Consider the following 23,254-nt stretch of genomic DNA (forward strand, 5'->3'; position numbering starts at 1 on the left):
TGCTCCTATAGTCACTTTTTATCCATAGACTTAAAGATTATATACACTACTCCTACCACAAGTGTAGTTCAGTGCAAACATGCTTTTACTGCAAAATTTTATTCATGTAGGAGCACTTTGGCCCAAATAACTGCACTAGTATCTGGTGGAAGGCTCTGAAGCAATTTTCTGTTAACATAAAGGTGGGATAACCATCCCCTCTTCTTTTATTAAAGCAAGAACAGGCATCTCAGTGCACACTGTCTTTTGGTCAGCAGTTTTTTATAGCAATCTGCTCTTTCCTTTGCTGCAGTATCACCTTCATTCTCTTTCAAATTGTTCAAGACAGGTGTTTTTGGAATTGGCAGTTGTACTCCAATGGCACATACTGGTATTCGTCCTAAATCACACAACAGTACTATGCAAATGTCAGAGCCCATCCTTTTGTTTATTTAATTTCCAGTAAAAAAAAAAGCCATAAAGTACAAGTTATTCATTTTCTCTCCAACACTAAGCACAATATTAAATCAGTATTTATTTGACCACTCTTCTGTACACCCACAGGTGTTTCTGTCTGTGAGAAGACAACTGAACACTATGGGGCTAAAAGGACATGTAGTTGTCAAAAAGCCATTACTGAGAAAAGAAAATCTGCACCAGAACTTGTCTGAGTCATCAAGTGGAGTAAGGATTGTGGAGTCTAGATTTGTAATAGGAATTACGTGGATCGTGGGGAAAAAAAGCAACCAAATTCTAAGACTGAACTCTGTTGGTATAGAAAAGTATCCCTGCAGATTTTTTTTTGAAAAAATGAAAAGAATCGTAGCTGTAATAAAGGTGCAGACATTAAATACTGAAAAATTATATTATATGGAGTTGTTCAGGCTTCTGTGAGACTTTATGTCAAATATGTTTTCTTCTTATTTTTTATGGCTGTTTTGACTAAAATTAAATAAATTCAAGGGTGGTCACTGACTTTTGCACAGCACTGTATATAATCACTGTGGCACTGCCATACCATGACATAGGGCTGAAAAAAAAATCAACATGTTATATTTTAGGCTTTGTGCAACAAACATTGCAATATTTGAAACACAAATAAGGAGACAAAAATTGCACTTAGGTAAACTACTCACAAATGGATCTATTTTACTGTAGCAGTGGAAAGTTTAGAGGGGGAATTAAGGCACGTCAATATTCTGGTTAAGGCAAACTGCCACGTCGCAATTACACTGCTATATATTGTGATAGTGATATACCTTCCAGTACATTAACAACACATTAGTAAACCTATAATGTGATGTGGATAAGGATTAGCTTACATCATTTCTGACCAAAATTGTTTACATTTTTTGGGTCAAGTGAATGCATTGATTGATCCAAACACAATAAGCAGTTGTAATTGGCCACAGCACACAAGAAAACTTTCAGTGAATGATTACAGCCTTTTTTGCATATTGTACACTTCTGCTATATCAGTATTGCAAAGGCTGATATCATGATAACAGTGAATAAACAATTTATTGTGCAGCTCTAATTTCCTTATTATTTCCCAAAAAGCTTAGTTAATCTCCATCACAGATGTGTCTCAATACTTTTGTTAGGGTAGTGTATTTCCAATTTTAGTTTAAAACAGTATACAGTTCTGGGTTCTGGTGATTGCTCTTGCATAATGTATTACAATATGGTGTGAAAATGGATGTATAGGAAACACTTGTATGCTCATTAAAATCTATTATGATTAGAGATGCCACACATCAGAAATGAGTCCAGAGGAATTAAACGTTACAGTCAGTTCAGTGTCTCGGCGAGATGTGTAGCTTAGTCATTTCTAAACAAACAGCCTCAGGCTTCTCCAGTTTGATGCTATTACCAGCTGTGAGTCCACTGAACACCCACTCACTCACATACATATCCTATCCTTAAGCTTCTTTCTCTATCGCTCCTCCTCTCTCTCTCTCTCTCTCTCTCTCTCACTTTCTCCCTTCTTCTGTCTCTCTTACTCTCTGTCCCCCACCCCTCACTTCTTTTTCTGTTGCTTTCTTTTTCCTCACACTTGCTCATCCTGAACCACCCCTCTCTCTTTCTCTCTCACTCACCCAGTCTTCAGGCTCTGGAGGGCCTCGTCTACGTTCTTCTGGTGGAAGCTGGTCATGTAGCTGTGCATCTCTTTGTAGTTGTTCCTAATGTTCCTCTCTGTGCTGCCGTTAGGAACCGTGCCAAAACGGAATGGGGGAGAGAAGTCATTTGGACGCTGGAACTGGAGGGAGGAGAGAGACAGAGAGGGTGAAAAACTCTGGAAAAATGCAATTAGGAAGTCTTCCTCATTTTGTTTTTCATTTATTTTCACACCATTTAAAGACATCAGCTGCCCTTTACACTGTGTAACCATTTCATGATGAACAGAACAATAGAAAAGCTCCAAAAATACTTTGAATAAAATCATTATATGAAGATGCATTAAACAACATTATCTACATTCAGAGATGAAAGGTTTTATTACAACAGCATGCAACAACAATATGCTCATCATGCCTTTGGAGTCTGATAAAAAATTTATTAAGTAACTTTTATTAAATTGCACTTTTATCAAAGTTGACAAAATCAACATATTCAATTAATACTGAAATAAAGACATTGATGGAACCCAGAACCCAAAAGGTAACACGTCCCTTTACGTATAGTGTCTGGTGAGGCTAAAGTTTTAGATACAAACAAGTTAAATTGGGGTAAATTGATGTACCCCAGTTTGGGGTAAATTGATGTATTAACAATAATTGTTATTTTAAAATACAGTAATAGATTGTACAATGTAATCTTAATCTTATAAACTAGAAACCAAAGGTACACTTTTGAAAAAGATGGATCTTCAAGGGTTCTTCAGCAAAGAGAATGGTTCTATATAGAACCATGAACACTCAAAGAACCCTTTGCATGATTCAAATGGTTCTCTACATTGTGAAAGTGTTCTTCAGATTGATGGAGAATGTGCTGTAGAAGTTCCTATAAATAACCTTTTTGAAAAGGTTTCTATACAGAACCATCTACAGCACATTCTCCATCAGTCTGAGGACCCCTTTCATTATGCAAAGAACACTTTAATCATGCAAAGGGATTTTTGAGTGTTCAGGGTTCTGTACAGAACCATTTTCTTTACTAAGGAACCCTTGAAGAACCATCTTTCTGTAAGAGTATATTTTTTGATGTTTTATTTAGTATTTCAACGATTCATGAGTTAAATACTGTAAATATGTATCTCCAGAACAGTAATTGCACATGAGAAGGCAAAAACATTCTTAACTTTTTCTGTAAGTTAATGTAAAGAGGTTTTATTCAAAGTGATTGTGGAGCATTTCCGTTGGTCCATTCCTCATTGAATTTTCACACAACACAAAGGACAGCTGCTGTGTTCAGTATATGAATTTTAAAAATCATCAAAAATGGAAATAGCAGTCCTTTTTTGGACGGCAACAATATACTTTACCTATTTAGTGTATTTTTTGTCAAATGATCTGCCTCAAGCTTTTGAAACATGAGACATTCTGGACATTAATGCTATTGTAACTTCATTCTTGATGTTTTACAGCTTTCTCAGTCAGTTTAGAATCATTCTGGATGCATTTAACATCTCTTAACTAAACGTTAACAAACGTAACATTATAACATAATATTAGCAATAAAATCGCTCAAAATGCAATGTTAGATAAAACTAACTAGATTAAAGTCTATTAAAAACAATATCAATTAGCTGTTAAAAAAAAAAAAGCCCATGACGACATGGTAAAAACATCATGCGGACCACTGGTTGAGACGCTGGAACAAATCAACGTCAGGCCACAAAATAAATTTGTGAATTCCAAAAAGTTAACTTCAAGTCACAAAATCCAGGTTTAAACACACACAAGAAATGTGCAACTTTTGTTAACACTAAAACACAGCGGCGTGACCTGTGGGCGCTTGGCTGCTTCAGACCTTAAAAGATGAATGAGATCTTTTTCCCTCATTTCACAGTGGAATCATGTCAGTGTATCCTGTAAACCCATATTGCTACATCCGCTTGACACCCAGAAGCTTTGCCAGACATGAAAAAAATAAAGCGCAACTTAAAGTAAAGAACAAAATCTCACCACATCAATTATTCAGTGGCTACAACAGCCTCTCAAAGTCAATTCTCCTTGCCTGTTTTAGCAGCTGTAACCCAGTTCCCATTAGCCCAGTAATTTCTCACTTATACCGGCCAGACGCAAAGCAGCAAGAACATACCACAGAAATAGCAGGGAAAGGCATGGCAATTAGCACGACCGACCACCGGTGCATGACAAACACCTAGGCCAATTACAGGCAGTTTAACTGAATTTGCTTACACCCGAAATGCAACAATGAACACCTAACACATATAAGGCACTACCATTCCAATTTTTTTCCCTGTTCAGGCCAAATTACACATAGTGTTTCGTATCTTACATTATAGACTAGATCGATAAATAAATAAATAAATAGGAGGCCAAAGGATACATTTGACTTATTTGTTCCAAACAGTGACTGCTATTCATTCTGAAGTTGATACTGATATCCAATTTTCTCACAGTATACTTCTTTAAGGGTGAAGTCATGATGGTTAAAATATGACAGTGATGGAAAGAACAGTCTGAAGAATACATACGTATCATATGACATGGATATGTTTGGTTAAGGTTAAGTAAGGTGTAAGGATAAGTTATGTTCAACCCAGCGGGTAACCTCCTTATATACATCACAGGTACACTGCTATGAAAAAGTTTTTGCCCCCTCTAGATTTCTTCTTTTTTGGGTTAGGGTCAGGGTCATACTTAATTGTTTCAGATCTTCAAACCTTGATGACCTGCAAGCCTGAAGTGATTGTTTAAAAGTGGAACTTTTTGGAAGACTGTGCTTCTGTTACACCCAGTGTAAGGCTTCCACAATAAGAAAATCATAGCAGTTGTCAAACATGGTGGTGATAGTGTGATGATGATGTTATGTTTGCTGTTTCAGGGCCTGGGCAACAGTATTCTGCTCTCTACCTAAAAAGTTGTGCAGTCATCAGTACGTGATCTGAGGCTCGTGCACAAGTGGGCTATGCAGCAGGACAATGACCAAGTTCAGCTCTGATGGCTCAGAAGAAACAAAAATAAAGTTTCGGAGTGGCCTAGTCAACGTCCTGACCTGAACGACATTGTGATGCTGGGGCAGGACCTTAAACGGTCAGGTCAAGCTTGAAAGCCCTCCGCTGCAGATGAATTAAAGCAAATCTGTGAAGAAGAGTGGGCCAAAATTCCCCCACAGCATTTATAGGAAGCCTTTGGTTGCAGTTGGTGCTGCTTAACATGGTACAAAAAATTACTGAGTTTAGAGTGGCTTGGGTGACGTAGGTGTTGCAAAATGTTTTTTCCTTCAGTAAATTAAATGATCATTGAAAAACAGTACTTTGTGTTTCCTCCCAGTCTCATTGTCTGATATTACATCTTGTATAAGTATCTGAAATCATTTAGAGTGACCAAAGGGGCAGGGCGGGGGTTAGGAGGGGGCACACACTTTCTGATGGCCCTGCACACATACTGGTCCAATGAAGCAAATGATGAGATCGATCTAAGTTTAAGCATCTTACAGGCATTTGGATGGTTCCATTATTCATTTAAGTGCATAAACGTTTAAACTGCTGTTAGCATTACTTAGCCTTATGAACAACACAATGTAACACTGCTTCCTGTAGCTTTAATTCCAGATTTGCTGAACTGTAAAATGCCAGCTTTAAAAGCAGTCCCGCAATATTAACAACAAAGCTGTTAGGCTTATCTCCAGTGGGGTGGAGTTTTACAGGTAAATCCCTGCTACCTTTTTGTCGCTGAGGCCGGACACCTGGTCCACATACTCCTCCTGGATCATGAAGGCAGCCAGGTTAGCTGTGTAGCTGGCCAGGAAGATGACAGCGAAGAAGGCCCAAACGGAGACCATGATCTTACTGGTGGTGCCTTTAGGGTTCTGGACAGGTACAGAGTTGTTGAAGACCAGACCCCAAAGCAGCCATATGGCCTTACCGATGGTGAAGGAGGGGCCACCCGGCTCTGAGAAAGAGAGAGAGAGAGACAAAGAAAGAGAAAGAGAAAACATGAGAGAGAGAAGGGGAGAAATATAGTATAAATTATAAGAAATAGAGGAGGAGAAAGATAGTGTGTGTGTGTGTGTGTGTGTGTGTGTGTGAGAGAGAGAGAGATAAAGAGATAAGGAAGAGAGACAGAGGGGAAGAAAGAGTGTATGCAAGGTGGGGATAAAGAAAGAAAGGGCAAGAGAGAGGGGAAGAAACATATAAAAGGGGGAAGAGGGGGGGAAATATGAGAAAGAAATATGAAAGAAGTATGAGAGAGAGGAGGAGATAAAGAGAAAAAGTGAGAGAGGGGAAGAAAGAGAAAGGCAAGGGAGGCCCAGAGGAAGCAATGTGAAAGGTAGAGGGGCAAAGGAAGAGAAAAGAGGATAAAACAGACAGAGGGGCCAAAAAAGATGTTTATAAATTAGATGAATGCAATCGTCAGCATGTTTTGAAGCAGTCGAAACAGTAACCTGAGGTGAAAAAGGCATAGTGCTGTCAGAAAGCTAGACAGAGAGGCTAGACAGAGAGACAGAAAGAGAGAGAGAGAGAGGCACAGAGGGACCCTACAGTGTGTAGTAATTACAGAGAATCAGAAGTGTTTTTAAGCTGCAGCACGGTACAACATGCTTATGTAACGGAGGCGTGTCATTAAACATGGGGCTGTGGGCGAGAGGAGAATCTGCAGCCTCTATTTCTCCCAGCTTACAGCAAATTACTGTACACGCCATCACTGTGCAGGACATACAGAAAGTACAGCAAAGACTACAGCCTGTACTCACCATATGACTCCATTCAAACCAACCTGACTTGTTCTGAATCTATTCTGCTTCTCTTTAGAAAGACTCTATAGATCTGTTGGCCCGGCCCTCACAACATTAATATGTGAATTAATTAATATGCTCTCATTTCAGCCCATATTCAGCACTGTATTTTTGTGGTTTTATCTTCCAACGTCTTATATATAAATTTATCATTTTCCAGCTTATTGTCATCCACTCTTACTGCGCCCTTAAGACTGATATATGGCCAGTTGTGTACAAAAGTTTGAAAATACATTCACTGCAGAGAACATACTTCTTCACATTTTAATACACAGTTACTGTTTATTAGCTGAATTTAACATATTGGAAAAGAAAAAAATGTGGCCTGTTCAAACGTTATAGTACAATATTTTATATTTGATGATTTGTTAAACTTGGCAAACAAAAAGAAATTGTCAACTAAAATGTACAAAACAAAGCCAAATTTATTTCTGTTCCCTGTAGAGGATGTGTTAACTTATTTTCACTTAGACAATAACGTCATATGACCAGTAGTGTTCAAACTTTTGCACAGAACCGTAAATGACCTCTGTCTTGACTGGGTGTCGTGTATTGCACTTCATTCAGAAGCAGTCCGGGCTGAAATATACAGAACAAATTGTTAAGGCTGGACTTAAAATAAATTTAATCCACTACTTTCAGATGTCTAGATGTTCTAGAGGGCTGCAATACATTGGCCTCTCAACAGCCGGAAGCAGCACAACGTTTAATCACTTAATTTATCACTTCAACGCGAATGGAGAGCTGAAAATGATGTAATCTGGGTGATAATAAAAGTACTCATGATTTTTGAAAAGACAAAAGCAAGGAAAACTTGATTTTCCATGACATGGTCACTTTTAGATTGACATCAAACTGCACCTTATTATATTTTAGAGAAAGATGCTACCGTGCTGGTCAATATGATGCGAAGAGGCATGTATTGCTTGCATGGACAGGGACGAGTGATGGGTTTTGACATCTTGGCTATAATGTGTCAGGGTGTTTAATAGGTGTTCTCCCACTGTGTATGTGGAAGTGTGTGTGGACGTGTGTACCTCGTCCATCTGCGAGACAGCGGTTATAGCCGACAGGACTGAAGTACTCGAAGACAAAGACAGCGACGGCGGACACAATCAGCAGCATCACGAACATCATCACCCAGACATCAGCACTAAAGGGCTCTGAGAGCGAGAGAGAGAGAGAGAGAGAGGGAGGGTCTCGTTAATGAAGTGCTCATTGAGGTATCCTGAAGAAGTGATCTTATCACGAACACCACTTCATTCGACTTAGTGAGTCTGTACTGGCAGAGAAAGTGTGTGACAGAAGGTGCTACAGTACTGTTCAAGAGTTTGGAACAACTTATCAGAATAATAATTGCTATTTTATTCAATATTAACAGTGTAGATTCAAATATTCTAAAGTATTATAAAGGTATTTTTAGATGTTTTATTCAATGTATGTTTCTGAGACATTAATATGCTGCATTTACATATAGTACTTCTCAAAAGCCAGAGACCACTCTTCATTTATTTAATTTCCAGTCAAAATGACCATTAAATACAAGTTAGTCATTTTCTGCATCAGAAAAAAGTGAAACATATTTAACAAAAAATTACACAGAAGCCTCAACAACTAATACAAATCCAATTTATTCAGTATTTACTTTGTCCACCCTCTCAGTATTACAGCTTTATTCTTTTCAGGTGCTCGCAGTTGGTTGTATTCTATGCCTCTCACAATCCAACTAATCCCAAACACATTCAGTGATGTTGAAATCTGGTCAGTCTAATGCTCTGAGAACACCAGCAGCTTCTTTATTTGATTTGCAAATGTTTTTTTTTCCTCAGCTACACATGCTTTCAGGCCCACCTGTGGCTTTCTCAAAGATGAAAGCTCAAAGTATTGTTAATTTGATGGTGACAGTTTTGGTAGCTTCTGAACGGTTGTTACGAGTCCCATTTTCTCTATATCTTTATATTATTTTTCAAACTCCAGTTCTAAAAACCTCTGTTTTCTCTACTTATTTTCCTTTGACTTTGCCCTTCCTCATGCAAGTGGATTATCTTATATTTAATCTCTTCAGAAATATCTCCTGAAAAATGAATAAACTGTACTTAAAGGTGTATTTCAAATACAAGGCATTCTGGATATTAAATTATTTTTAACTCAATTCTGAATGTCTTACAGTTTTCTCAGTCATTATGGAATCTTCTACAGTGCCTTCAACATTCTGTAACATCTAAAATTTCTGGATTCCTACTAATTATTTGAAATTTCTGAGTACTAACATTATATTAAAAACAGATTTACACATGTATCTCTAACAACAATTGAAAATAGTGATTCCAAACATATGAACAGTAGTGCATGAACAATAATACTGTTTGGCCTGATTAGCAGACATGAAATACTTTGCGTATTTTCAAATTGCTCAGTAAGAATGTCCATGTGTAGTGCTTGTATGTGAGTGCACACACTTCGGTCTATACCTAGAAATGCTGAGGGGGACACTGTGCCGTTGCTACGGGAGACCATGACACTAATACCCGTCTCTATGAAGGGCACAGAGAAGTCAATAACCTCTGACCTCTCCTCATTGATGGTCAAAGAGCCCACTGCCATGTGGGCATTCTTAGCCACCACCTACAGCGTGGGAGATGAGAAGAGAGAGAGAAAGAAAAAGAGAGACACAAAGGTTACAAAAGGCTTAGTTATGACATACATGACTACAGCAACGAATGAAACAATGGACAAAAAGGGGGGAAAAGGAGAAAGAAAAGACTGGATTTTAAATCAGGGTAGGAAATATATTTTTAAGGCCAATTTTTGCCCTCACTAACTGGAATTCAGGGGCATTTTACATTCAAATGGGGACCACCCAAAATATACAAAATAAGATTTGAACTTAATCATAATATTAATCAGTAACAATTTTTTTAAGAGCAAAATCATTTTAGCCAACTGTTCTTTTGTTAGCTAGCTAAATGATAAAGAAAATAAAGAAATAAAGAATGCAATAACATCACAACATATGAGGTATTTTATTTGCGCTCACTTCAATATACAACCAATCTGACCTCCATTTCAATGGCATTCAGAAACCCCTTCTGATTACTGCATTTAGAAACTTTAGGGTTGTGGACATTCAATTGCGCAAACACAGCTTGTATAATCTTTATAGGAAGGCACTGCTAATAGAATGGGATGCTCTCGAGCAACTGCACACAAACTGCACTCTCTGGAGTAATGGATGTAATACCTTTGGGATGAGCTGGAATGCCGTGTGTGATTCAAAACTAATAATTCAACATACCTGACCGCTGTAATGTTCTTGTGGCTGAAGGCAATCAAATCCTAACAGCAATGTTCCGACATCTAGTGTAAAGCCTTCCCAGAAGAATAGAGGTTTGAGAAGAAACGAGCAGCTGTCCATAAATGTTTGGACATATATTGTAGAACAACTCATTTCATGACAGCAGTTTCGATCTATTTTGATCTATTTAATCTACAGAGTGCGTTTATTCTGTTGGGTCAAGACCAGACAACGATGTGGAAAGTGTTTTACAGCGTGATGATGATATTAATTCATACTAATTCATTACATTTATAACATTTAACCAGGGAGGCACTTTTTGTCATTGTATTTTTGTTTCAACTGCTTTCCCTTTTGTCCCAGGTTGGTTCAAATAAAAGACAATATACACAAAAGATAAAGAAAGATGTTCAAAAATGAGTGAACATACAAAGACAAATTGGGTTACTACTGCGGGTTGCTATATCTGGAAATAGTCATCCCTCCTTCTTCCTTGCCCTTCCTCTCTATCATCCCTTCCCCAGTCCCCTCTTATGCTCAGGTATATTTAGCTTTAAATATCAGAGGCCTCAGGCTACATGTGAAAATGGGGCAAAACAGACTGAGTTAATAAGGTGAACGTATGCTACAGAGACACTCCACCCATTTTCTACACTTCTCCACCCATTCTCCTTATCTTATCCTTAAGCAATACACATTTTTTTTCTTTTTTTGGTCCTTCTCGCTTTTTGCACCAATACTTAATATTAAACAGAATGTATACCATCCAGACATACGGTTTCTTAGACACACTTATCACATTTGCCAGTAGACTCCTTCATTTGTTTTTTTATGTTTTTTTTCTATGAGGTTAAGAAGTGATGTGCAGTTGCAGTCTTGTTACCATTAATTATCCCAAGCCATTCTACTCATTGAGGTATATAGATTTTAAATTGAAAAAAGAGTAAATGAGTAAATGTATTGATAAATGTATTGAGAAAAATTCAGAATAGTGCATTCCTACCTTTAATAATGTGATTTCTCAATGCTGCTGCTGTTAATTTGATATGTAAAGAACATGACATGACAAGATTTTTTTGTTTGTATTATATGCTACTATTCTGAGCAAGCAAAAACACGAATAGGAATATACTTCACACTTCAGTCGCCGTTTATTGTAACGTTTATTGTTTACTCTACGACAAATTCATTAAAAAGCTCTTAATGAGCAGAATTCTGTGTGAATGTGTGTGCATGTGTGCTCAGAAATTGCCACTGTACATCCAACAATAAAGGCAGCATCTTTATGCAGTGGTAAACATGGTAAGATAGAGAAAAAACAAACACAGCCAATGTGGACGTGTAGGCGGCCCAACTACTCTGGGGGCAGATTTGAATTAATTAAAGGAAACAAAGAAACCTATGTAACTATGTCGATGCATTAGGTAAGCCAGAGTTTAACCCTGAATGGTCCGTATCATTGTTGCCCTAACAAAACCTTCTCCAAAATGATAACTTCATAGGAAGAGGGAAAAATATTCTGGTAACACTTTCTATGAAGTCTGTATTCATAAATAGTTATAAATGTCCTTGTAACTCTTTGTGAAAATGCACTGTTAGCATATTTAGTTTTAATGATAAAGTCTAATATTGCCTCATAAGGAAAAATGTACTGTAATTACGTCTTTAATGACAAAGAAATTGTAACACAAGTATCACTTTTCATTATAATGGCTTTTAAACAGATAATGACCTGTACATAACTATAAAGCACCTGTAATACTCCTTAACAGCAATAAAAAGTATGAACATTTAAAATGCCATCAGTAAGTGCTTCAAGCGATTGATATTTTAAGTCATTCACATCTGAATGTTAAATGTGACAAGTACTTCCTATGTGTCTGTTAGTGTTTTCACTATAATATACTGCATAAAGTTAAAAAACATTTTATTTGAATCACTCAGTGATGACATTGTAAATGTTTATAATGTTTTCTGTAATTGTTACTAAAAATATGTTATAGGCAGTTTAATTATACACAGGTCATTATCCATTTAAAACAACATTATAGTGAATAGTGACACTTGTGTCACTGGTATAACACAATTTATTATAGAATTTATTATAGTTCATTATTATAGTACATTATATGGATCATTATTAGAGTTTATAAATATGTTTACAAAGCATCGTTAACAAGTTGCAAAGAGATATAAGCACATTTATAATGGATTATGAATATGGGCTTCGTGGAAAGTTAGCAAATACTCTTAACTTGTAATGTAAGTTAATGTAATGGGATTTTATTCCGAGTAATTCTAGACCAGCGATGATATGTAGTTATGTAGTTACTGGATAATCCTTAAAATAACAACTGAAAAATAAACGCATTATATATGGTGTTGGTATTTGCTTGTATGCAAAATGTGAATGTAAGTGTATGTTAGTGTGTGTGTGTATTTTGGGCAGTAATAATAATACATTATGGATGTCTTGAGCCATCATGCACAGATATTAAGCAGCGAGCGAGTCAGCCAAAAACAGCAGCCTCCCCAAACATTGTGACGGATGTGACGATAATTAATCTGACTCTAAATGAAAAGAAATTAGATAAACGTGCCACATTCATTTAAACTGTGGATTAGCATATGCTTCTGCAATGGGTATTATTTCTAATCTATGAAATCTGAATTGAAACACCAGCTGGACTTACCCTCAGGCCTCCTCTCTCTCTCTCTCTCTCTCTCTCTCGCTCTCTCTCTCGCTCTCTCTCTCTCCCTCCCTGCATCTCACTTGCTCTCTCTCCATGTCTCTCTTCATGTCACTGACTCATTCTCTCTCTCTTGCTCTTTCATCAACACTCCTTTCCTCACACTTTCATAAATACTAAGTGACACATTTCCAAGCTGAAAAACACTGACTTCATGTTCCATCAACCTTATATAAAAGCATGTCTAACTACAAATCAATTAAGGAGACAAATAAAAGCTTGAATTCTCTACTGCACTTATACTACATGTCCAAAAGGATCCACACAGCCCTTCTTATTAGTGAATTCAGCTACTTTAACCCAGCTTTTTATTAATGTTACATTAAAATGAAATAAAATGCAAATATCTGTGCTTTTTGCCTGTCCTCACTTAAAGAGTAGTCCAGGCTGAAACACTGTAACTTTAACATGAATTTTACTAATAACTTGCTTTAAGCTGAAAAGGCAGATGTAGGGCAGACTGAGGTGTAAATAACACATTTAGGCATTTTAACAACATCATTACACTTTTTATTTCAGAAAAATTAATATTATGAGACTATTTACTACGGTAAGATTCTGAAGAGGCAGACTCTCAGTATTTTTAAGCTGCTACAACTCACATTAGCCTTAAGGTTTTATTTTCAAATAATCAGCCAGCCTCATGAACAGTGAAGGACTGTTTTATTTATGTTGATGTTCAGAACTAGATTAAAATTTCATACAACAGGAGTAATGGCCAAACATGCATCTGTGTGCATTTTTAAGTGGGTATATGTGAATTCTGGTGATTTCCTAGTGGGAATGTGGCATATGCCTGCACATGATGTAGGGTATAGTTCTAGCTGATATGCATCCTAATATGGATGCGGACCTGTAAGCAACTACCATTTGAAAGAACTGTAGATTCTACAGCATTATGTTGTTTAAGAATAAATATAAAAACAGGTGGATCCCCTTAGACTCTAATCACAAACACAAATCAACCCTCTGGTTTAATTCATGTGGAAATACACACTGACTAGGTTTCTAAAATTGCTCATACAGATATACTTATCAAATTATTTTCCCCTTGATCAGATTAAAGTCTTTTAATTCTGAATATCTGATGATACTTTCAGTTGTATTTTGCTAATGTGTATTTGTGTATTTGTATATGCATCATTCTACCGAATTAGCTAAAACTGAGGTCCCTCAGTAACATTTAAGTATTCAGACCCTAAATATTTAAAAGGATTATGTTATGATCTATTTATAAGGCATTAACTGAGATAGTAAAAAGCTAAATATATACAAAATCATCAGCACTATCCATTGGGAGGCGGCAATCTCAAACCCTCTGTCCCAAAATAACACTTGTCTTTTTTGTATTTTTTTAGACCTTTTTAATTTGAAGTTAAAAGATTTAGATTAATCATGAGTTTCATGTTTAAATAAAAGAAGTTGTCCCACGTTTTCATGTTACTGCTGAAAACAAGTTTTGCTACAAAGATGGAGCCTTATTTTAGTCACACCTCTGCATTTTAGAGCAGTAAGTGAGACTGCATCCCTGTCCCTCCTGGCCACAGGAAAATCAGTGTGTAATCTGAAAATCAGTGTGAAAATCAACGTGTAATAACTGCCGCTACTGAAACATATTTTCTGCAATTAAGTAAACTTTTTGTATTTAATGAAATATATTCTGATTTTATGTTCATACAAAGGTTCAAGTCTGTGTTTGCTTGTCATGAACATGCACTGGCTTGTGTTTTTGAGTTCTGCTCAACATTAAGTAAAACTGTCACTACCAAAACAGTAACTAACAAAATATTTGGTAGTTATAACATTTGGTAGTGTTTTTATTGTTTTGGTAGTGACTGGTGATGCTACAGCCATCCGTAGCCGTTGATAGTATCGTGTGATTGGGGGAGTCCTAACTAGTGGGTGGAATTGGCGACAACTAAATTGGGGAGATAATTGGGTTTAAAATCCAAAAAAATCCACTTTGAACAAATTCAGCAGAATGATCCATATAAATGAACATCTGCCCACCTCAACTATGTTAAAATTAGTAAATCCAATCAAATTTAGGTATGATTTCATCATTTTTAGAATGAAACTCTGTATTTCCATTGTCATTTCTAACTTTATTTATTTTTTAAAAAATGTCTTTTACTCTGTGTGAACGTTTTATGATAAACCAACAGAATAGAAATAGTCCAAAATTATGCAGAATAAAATCTTACATTAACTTTAAAGTCGAGAATGATTTTTCTTTCTTAAAACTGCCATTTTGGAGATATGGGGTCTGACAGCAATGACATGATAGGCTGCCAATTGTTACAAAATGCTTCAGTTAAATCATTCCATGTTAGTATGTGCTTAATGCAACACACTCTGAGCTACCATTCTTCTTCTGTCTTCTTTAGTCAGTGTGCTACATTGTGCACAAAGTAACCTAATTCTTCACTGAGGGCATAGTATCCAAAGAATACTTATTTCCTCAGATTTACCAGAATTTTACCAATATTAACATTACATCTCAAAACTCATGAGACACATGTAGATTAACTAGTCATTTTGGATAGCAAATAAAATGGCTACATTTCTGTTGTGGACATTACACCATCTGATTCCTATCGCCACCAATGTAATGAAATGTGCATCTTTACGCACAGTTCAATTATTGAATTTCACACAAATTTTAACAAAAAGATCAGAATTAGAGTAGATTTAATACAGCCGATCAAAATAAGATCTGATATTTCAGATCAAATCTGGGCAGATCTAGCTTGACAGACTTTAAAAAGGTGTTCTGGTTTGAATCTGAAAGCCGATCCCACCTCTCCGACCATGCCGTTCCACGTGCCATTGACCTTCTTGCCGTGCTTGCCGTTAGTCACCAGGTAGAGGTCATAGGTAAACTTCACGGTCTTGGCGATCTTTTTGAGGATGTCTATGCAGAAGCCCTTGCAACAGCGCTTGATGTAGATCCCTGAATCGCCTGTTTGGTTTCTGAGAGAGAAAAGAAGAAAGATGTAAGCTGGAAGGCAGACGGTAAGGGGTAATCATCCTTGACATGAAGGTTGTTTAGAACTCTTAACCATGAGAAATGAGAGAAATAATTCAATAAAATATCCTTAAAATAACAGCGATTCACATAACAGCAATTCACAAAATGATTATTGCTAGGACATTTAACTAATGCTACGCCCCAAAAAGACTTGCATTTACCAATTATCCTGGGGCAAACTGGGGTTACCTGTTTGTCTCTAGCACAATAATGGGAAGAGTATGTTATAAAATATGAGCAGATGCCATTTAGGTCTGTGGTTCATTACTAAATTTGTTATGACCTCAAGTCCATAAAACCAGAGAGCAAATAATGTTTTTGTGTCGATTATAAATGTGCTGTTGGAGTATGAAACCACCTTGCTGTATCTAGATGAATGATAATGAACTCTTACAAATTGGCCAAGCCATCACAAAATGACTGATGACAAAACATTAACATAAATTGAGCAGTGTAGTCAATAACGGTCGATAAATACCCCTTAAGATAAATTCACACTTACGACAGATCTCATTTTTTAAAACAAATGACAGATTGATAAAGCTATTGACTGTTTTCAGCACTAAAAATGGACATCACTGTCTTTAGAGACAAAAGACTAAGCACTCCATTCAATTTATTGCATCTTAGTCAGTGGCAAGGGGATATTTTTCAAGCTAATCAGTCTCACAATAAGATAAACTTAACTCTGCTATGAGATGACTTCGTACAACCTAACACCAATGCTCATATTTTAATCTGTCATGCCAGTGAATACCTAACTAAAACAGATTTAAGCAGTACTATTTAGCAATAATACTGAAAGATAAAACAAACAGGATTGTGATTTGCTAATAAACTCACCTCTTTAAAAAACAATGCAACATATATTAAATGCTGCACTTTCTTTCCATTCAGGATCAAGTCAGGTTTAAGGGGCTGAATCTTGTGTAGCATATTTTGTATACAATCACACTAACAAGTAAACAGTGTTGGGGAAGCTTACTATGCTTTTTACTGCTCATTTGTAGAAAAGAGCTTTGCAGCATCAAAGGCAACCCTCAGGGAAATCTAAGCTACAAACGACAGCAGAAATGTCTTGTAAATTGAAGCTACTTTTCACCAGGTGTTACTGGATGAGCAAGAATGACATATTTTATGCTGCACAGTCATCTATAATTTTAGGTTTAAATGTTTATGCATGATATGGATAGCAATTGAAAGACTGGAAAGGAATATAGTTCAAACTATGGTTCAACAGCAAAAAAAAATCTAAAACACAATTAAGTGTCCAGACCTTAGATACTTACAAGGATTATGTTACAATCTATCTAAACCCAAAACATTAATGTAGATTAATTATTAAGCAAAATATATACAAAAGAATCATTTATAGCATTCTTTCTATTGAGAGGTGGCTGCCCCAAATCCTAACCCCTACATTTCAACATGTGAAAATAATACTTACAATTGTTTTTTTCCATTTTCTTTGAAGTCAAAGGATTTTGACTTCTCATGAGTTTAACGTTTAAATAAAAAATATATATTTATCTAGAAATGCTGTTCTGCATTTTCATGTTACTACTAAAACACAAAGTTTTTGAAAAAAAATGTTTTAGTCTTTAGGTGGAGCCTTATTTTAACCACACTCCTGCACTCTAGAGCAGGAAGTGAGACTGCATCCCTGTCCCCCATGGCCACATGGTGAGCAGTTAGATTTCATTGTTTTGAAGTAAATATTTCCAAAATCTGAAAATCAGTGTTTAAGGGGAATTCCAAAAATGTTTCAGAATTTCTACATAATTCAATAGTTGAGAGTTGAGATACATTATATGGCCAAAAATATGTAGACAGCTGACACCTATATGAGCTTGTTGGACATCCCATTTCAAAACCACAGGTATTAATACAGAGTTGCCTTCTCTTTTTCTGGGAAGCTTTCTGCAAGATTTTGGGGTGTGTCTGTGGGAATTTGTGTCCATGCAGTCAAAAAAAGCATTTGTGAGGTCAGGCACTGATGCTGGACGAAAAGGTCCGATGTTCCAATTCATCCCAAAAGTAGCCGAGAAGATTTAACAGCATGACTCATTCTACTGCCTCTGTCTATCTGTGGAGATTGCATTGCTATGTGCTGGATTTTATACACCTATTAGCAATGGGTATGGCTGAAACACCTGAATTCCATAATTAGGAGGGGTGTCCACATACTCTTGGCCATATAGTGTATACATAAAGTCATTGACAGCGGTTTGATGTTAAATGGTTCATTGTAGAGAAACTTACTGACTCAGATTTCTGTACAGTGGAAACAGGGATCCCGATGTCTACAAGACATATATAGCCACTTTATTTACTATCAGTACTACCAGTGAAACTACAAGTGCTTTTATATGAAATGCTTATGGTAAAATAATGGTCAATCTGAAAAAAATAAGCTTTCCTTGGGGGTTATTTTGCCTTTGAACAATCTTCATGTATCCCTCCACCATGAATGGATTAAAATAAATTGATCAAAGTATGATCGATAAACAAAACTATTGTAAAACAAAACTATTGTAAAACAATGTCTCAGACATTAGGCTGAGCATTCATAACAATTTCATGTAATAATTTTCTGTGAGGGAGACCTGGTATTAACCACTCCAGACGTCTGGTTCCTATCATCACCACTGCAAACAATTCTGACTCTGTAAGTTTCTCTTGAAGGAAGCACTTCACACCAAACCTCTCTGAATGACTTTGTTGACATGTTAACCATTAAATTATAAAGAAATTTTGAAAAATCAGTGAAGTTCCCCTTTAAAAAATGTCACTACCAAAACACATATTTTCTGCAGGTAAGTACACTTTTCTGTGTTTTAATGAAAAGTATTATGATTTCTTGTAAATAATATGGTACGAATTGTTCAAATCTGTGTTTGCTAGTTTTGTACTGCCTAGCGTTTTTGAGTTTTACTCAAAATTAGCTAAAATTGCCACTACAATCAGTTAAAGTTCAGTATTTCAAATGTTTTGGCAGTGATAAAATGGAATGTTCTATCATTTATTTTAATATACATAAAAAACATAAATAAGGCATTGGGTCACTCAAAGTGAAAGGATTTAATCTAAAGTCCAAGTTAGTTAAAAGTCCAAAATGTGTTTTCAAATCTGACTTTGAACCAATTCAGTGGAATAATCCATGTACATTAGCCATGGCATGATATGTTAGTGCTATCAAAGTCCTCAGTTAATCAAGAAACACAAAATAACTAAACCATTTTATCACATTACTTTCATCTACAACTCTGAGCACCTGAATTTGTGCTCAGTGAGATTCAGCTAGAAGCCACTTATATTCCTTCCTGAGATTTTATTCTTGTGTGACACAAGCTCTCATGAGTTTTGACACATTTCCTCTTGACACTAGCAGTGGGTGACACAGTGGTATGCAATTGTTGTCCTAAAAAATTACAATAACAATATACTTCTCTGAGTGCATTAAGTATTTTTTCAGTAGTTCTGACTAACTGCATTTTTCCTAAACAAGAGATTTAGACAAATATTAGACAGCCAGTTAACCAGTTAACAAACTGTATAGTAACAAACAGCTGACTGGATGTTAGCCAATTATGAAATGATTTGCATTTCATAATTGGCTAACATCCATTTCATTTTTCTTTTTTCCTTTGCTTTTTTTAGTAAACTGTATCTGTTTTATAACCTACTGGCTAGCCTCCAACAATATTTAAAATAAATAAATAAATAAATATCATGATAAGAATTGCAATTCTGAAAATGTCTTTTTGCCACCCTTCTTCACACAGTAACAATTTGTCTGCTTCTGTAACTGACATACATGCAGTCTAGACATGAACTATTCAGTTACTTTTGTAATCTATAAAGTACCTTACATTAGTTTGGAAACTCACTTAATTGACCGAAAAAGCAAAACAATGTTAATAAGAATTAGTAATCTATACAGTACGTTGCCTGTTACCTAAGACTAAAGAGAGAACAGGACAGCTTTTCCATTTAATTTGAGTCCCCCCTCCCCAATAACAAATCAAAAGGCTCTGTTTGATAGTGAAGTAGGTCAATGGGCCTCTCACTGGGCTTTGAGCTGTTTCCTGCAGGGCACCGTGTTCCTCATGCAGGTGCCGCTGAGGGGGTCCACGTCCTCCACAATGACGAACGGGGCCTCCTCCAGAGTCACTATAGACAGGTGGTCGTCCTCCCTCTCCTCAGCATCCGAGTAGAGCTCAAAGCGTGGCCACACATGGTACTTCATAGACAACGAGCCGTTCTCCCACTTTCCCACCTGGGAAGGAAAGCAGGAGGGAGGGAGCAGGGAAGAAGGAGAGTGGTTAGAGAGAGAGAGAAAGAGAGAGAAAAGGCAAGTGGGGAACAGGGAGATAAAAGTGTGTCTAAAAGGTCAGTGTCGGATTAATGCACCCTCAATATGAGTATGTCTGAATAGTGGGAATTTACGAAGTACAAAGACACACAGACGGGACAGCGCTGATTATGACGTCAGGGAGGTGCGATGTTTTGAGAGACAACGTGAGAGAGAAAGTGAGAAAGAATGCCAGAGAGAAAGCAAGGAATAGAGATATACTCACCCTGTCCCACTGCCTTTCCTTATCCAGCAAAATAATAACCAGCTTGGGGTGCATCTGGTAGCCGTCTTCGCTAAAAGAGAGATTGCGCCCCTCGAAGGTTACGTTCATGAGGTATCTGAGGACGTAAAGAACATAAGAGTCAGTTGTAACCATCTAGAATCCTTAATCAACTGCAACCATCAAGAATCCTACACCAGTTGTAACTATTTAATCCAGAATCTTTATCCAGTCGTAATCGTCTGGTATCCTTAACCAGTTAAAATAACCATCCAAAAATCCCAAATGAGTTTCAACCATCTAATCTAGAATACTTGTTACCAGGTGTATCCATCTTTACAATTTGTAATCATCTAGAATAATTAACCAGCTGTAACAATATAGAATTTATAACCAGTTATAACCACCTACAATCCTTAACCAGTTGTATCCATCTATAATAATTAACCAGTTGTAACTATCTGGAATCCTTAACCAACTGTTACCATTCAGAACCGAACTGTAGTCACCTAGAATATCTTTAACCTTATCAACATCAAAAACTTTAAACATCAAAAAAATGCAGTAAAATGATAGCACTGAGAAATCACGTTAAAATAGAAGATTAAATGTCAGGATGGCAGTCTCACATATCTAGCAAAACCTTTCGTATATTATTGTGATTAAACCACAGTTTCACTATTGATATTTTTCTTACCTCAAAAAAAAACAAAAATAGAATTTTATGAATAACATTTAATTAGTTCCATTAAACGGTCTACATGCTGGCGACCATCGCTAGTTTACAGGGGAATAATGTGGAGTGATACTTGTTTGAATTTTATGCCATTAGAGTGCCAATACCAGGAAATATTAATAGTCACAGAATGCTTGTCAGTCAATCACATCATGTGGTTGGAACTAACCAAAGTATAATTGGAATTATTGAGTAACTACTATAAATTATTCAGTACTATGAAACTAATATGGAAGACAGTCAGTAGAGAAACTAATATGGAAGACAGTAGAGCTTAAAGGACTAACACTTTTAAGCTATAATGTATTTAAGCTATGATATATCGCTCTAAGTCTACAAGCGTGCCTGTAATGTGCTCACAGATCAGTGCATAGGTCTCTGCAAAAGCAAAATGTCCAGTTCAGTGCTGGAAGCTGTGACAGAGTGGATAAACACGAGAGAGCGCTGATCTGGTGGCCTCCTGGTCACAAGATCATTATCATAACCTTTAGCTCCACTCAAGTGGAAAAGCCAGTGGGAAGGTCTAGAGTTCCTGAAAAAAATACCCCCTATCGGAGTAAACAGTACAGATGTCATGCAAACAGCGAAAAGGTCTATAATGATCATGAACAACAAACACTTAGCCTGGTGAGAAAGGTGACAGTCAATAATGATATGTTGGAATAGTTTGATTAGAGGTCCTATTTTCACACTGAAACAAACAGCATGTTCATCTATTTTCATATTGAAAAAGAAATGAACTGATTTACTTGAGATAGAGATGATGTGCACATCAGACTAGAGATTGGTAACAGGTGTCATGTTAAAAAGAAAAAGGTCTATAATGATCATTTACAGCAAGAGGTTAACCTGGTGACAAAGGTGACTGCCAAAAATAATGGAATAGAGTTTTTATGCTTTCCATAAAAAGGTTCTGTTGATTACATGTGCTATTTCTGCACTGAAAGCTGCTGGTCATCTGCATCACCAGAGAGCCTAGAAACTGACCTATTCATGCTCCACTCAGCATAAATAGCAAAAATCCCATCCAGCCTTAAGAGAAATCACAGGAAACAAGTCAGTTATGTCAAAATATCTACATTTAGAGTGCTTTGTTCATTTTAAATTATTTTTATTAGCTGCGTCATCATGTTAACGTTAGCATGCAGGCAAATTTGCTTTTATTGTTTCCAATCTGCCAATTATGATTTCCTAAACTAACATTACATAATGAAGCTAAACTCCAATCTAAAGTCATTCATTTGAGCAAGATTTTTGCCAATGTTTTGTAAAGCTTGTCCAATCTCATAACAGTTTCTATGAATGAATGAGTTTCTGGGTTGAGCATGGACAGGTCAATTTGTAAAAGAGGTCATTTAGGCAGGGAAAAGGTCTTAAATGATTATGTACTACATGAGCTCAGACTGGTGACAAAGGTGATGCCAAATCATAATAGCTTGAAATAGTTTTTTTCCCTCCAGTTTCTATAAAAAGGTGCTGCTGATTACATGCCTTATTTCCACAGTTAAACGATCATGCGCATCACCTAGAAATAGACACTGTCACATTAACGTTAGAATTGGTGAGGCATAATTTTCTCTGTGCGCTCTATAGTTTGTGACAAACAGCCGCTGACCCACTTTAGACAGGGGCTGTGAATCAGTCCGTCGCCAGGTGTACGCATGTGTATGTGTGTGTGTGCTGGTGTATTTGTGCCCTGCAGCGCTCAGACACACAGATTTGCATCAGGGTGTTAGTATCGCGGTGTATGTGTGTCAACAAGTTTGTGTCAGTGCCAGTGAAAACTTCTCTCTTCCCTCTCTCCTCGCAGCCCCCCTCCCGACCCGCTCTCGAGCTGTAGGCTGCCATCGCCATGACAACGCTCAGCCTCAAAAAAAGACTCACCACGCAAGAAATAACTATCTACTCTAAATGAGGGGTGAGAGAGAGAGCGAGCGAGAGAGAGAGAAAGAGAGAGAG

The 23,254-nt window shown here is 36.8% G+C and overlaps 1 protein-coding gene across 1 annotated transcript in view; it reads right to left on the bottom strand.

The window, feature by feature from the left end:
* grin2bb (glutamate receptor, ionotropic, N-methyl D-aspartate 2B, genome duplicate b) overlaps nucleotides 1-23,254 on the bottom strand; it is a 110,603-nt gene that overhangs the window by 12,556 nt on the left and 74,793 nt on the right. The window contains exons 5-11 of the mRNA XM_036563466.1: nucleotides 20,563-20,677; nucleotides 20,053-20,261; nucleotides 15,753-15,924; nucleotides 9,378-9,531; nucleotides 7,944-8,069; nucleotides 5,833-6,062; nucleotides 2,079-2,239 (exon numbers count right to left, since the gene is read on the bottom strand). Of these exons, the coding sequence (XP_036419359.1) occupies nucleotides 2,079-2,239; nucleotides 5,833-6,062; nucleotides 7,944-8,069; nucleotides 9,378-9,531; nucleotides 15,753-15,924; nucleotides 20,053-20,261; nucleotides 20,563-20,677 (1,167 nt within the window). The remainder of the gene's footprint in view (nucleotides 1-2,078; nucleotides 2,240-5,832; nucleotides 6,063-7,943; nucleotides 8,070-9,377; nucleotides 9,532-15,752; nucleotides 15,925-20,052; nucleotides 20,262-20,562; nucleotides 20,678-23,254) is intronic.

The sequence above is a fragment of the Colossoma macropomum genome, unplaced genomic scaffold (genome assembly GCF_904425465.1).
Source record: "Colossoma macropomum unplaced genomic scaffold, Colossoma_macropomum, whole genome shotgun sequence".
NCBI lineage: Eukaryota > Metazoa > Chordata > Actinopteri > Characiformes > Serrasalmidae > Colossoma > Colossoma macropomum.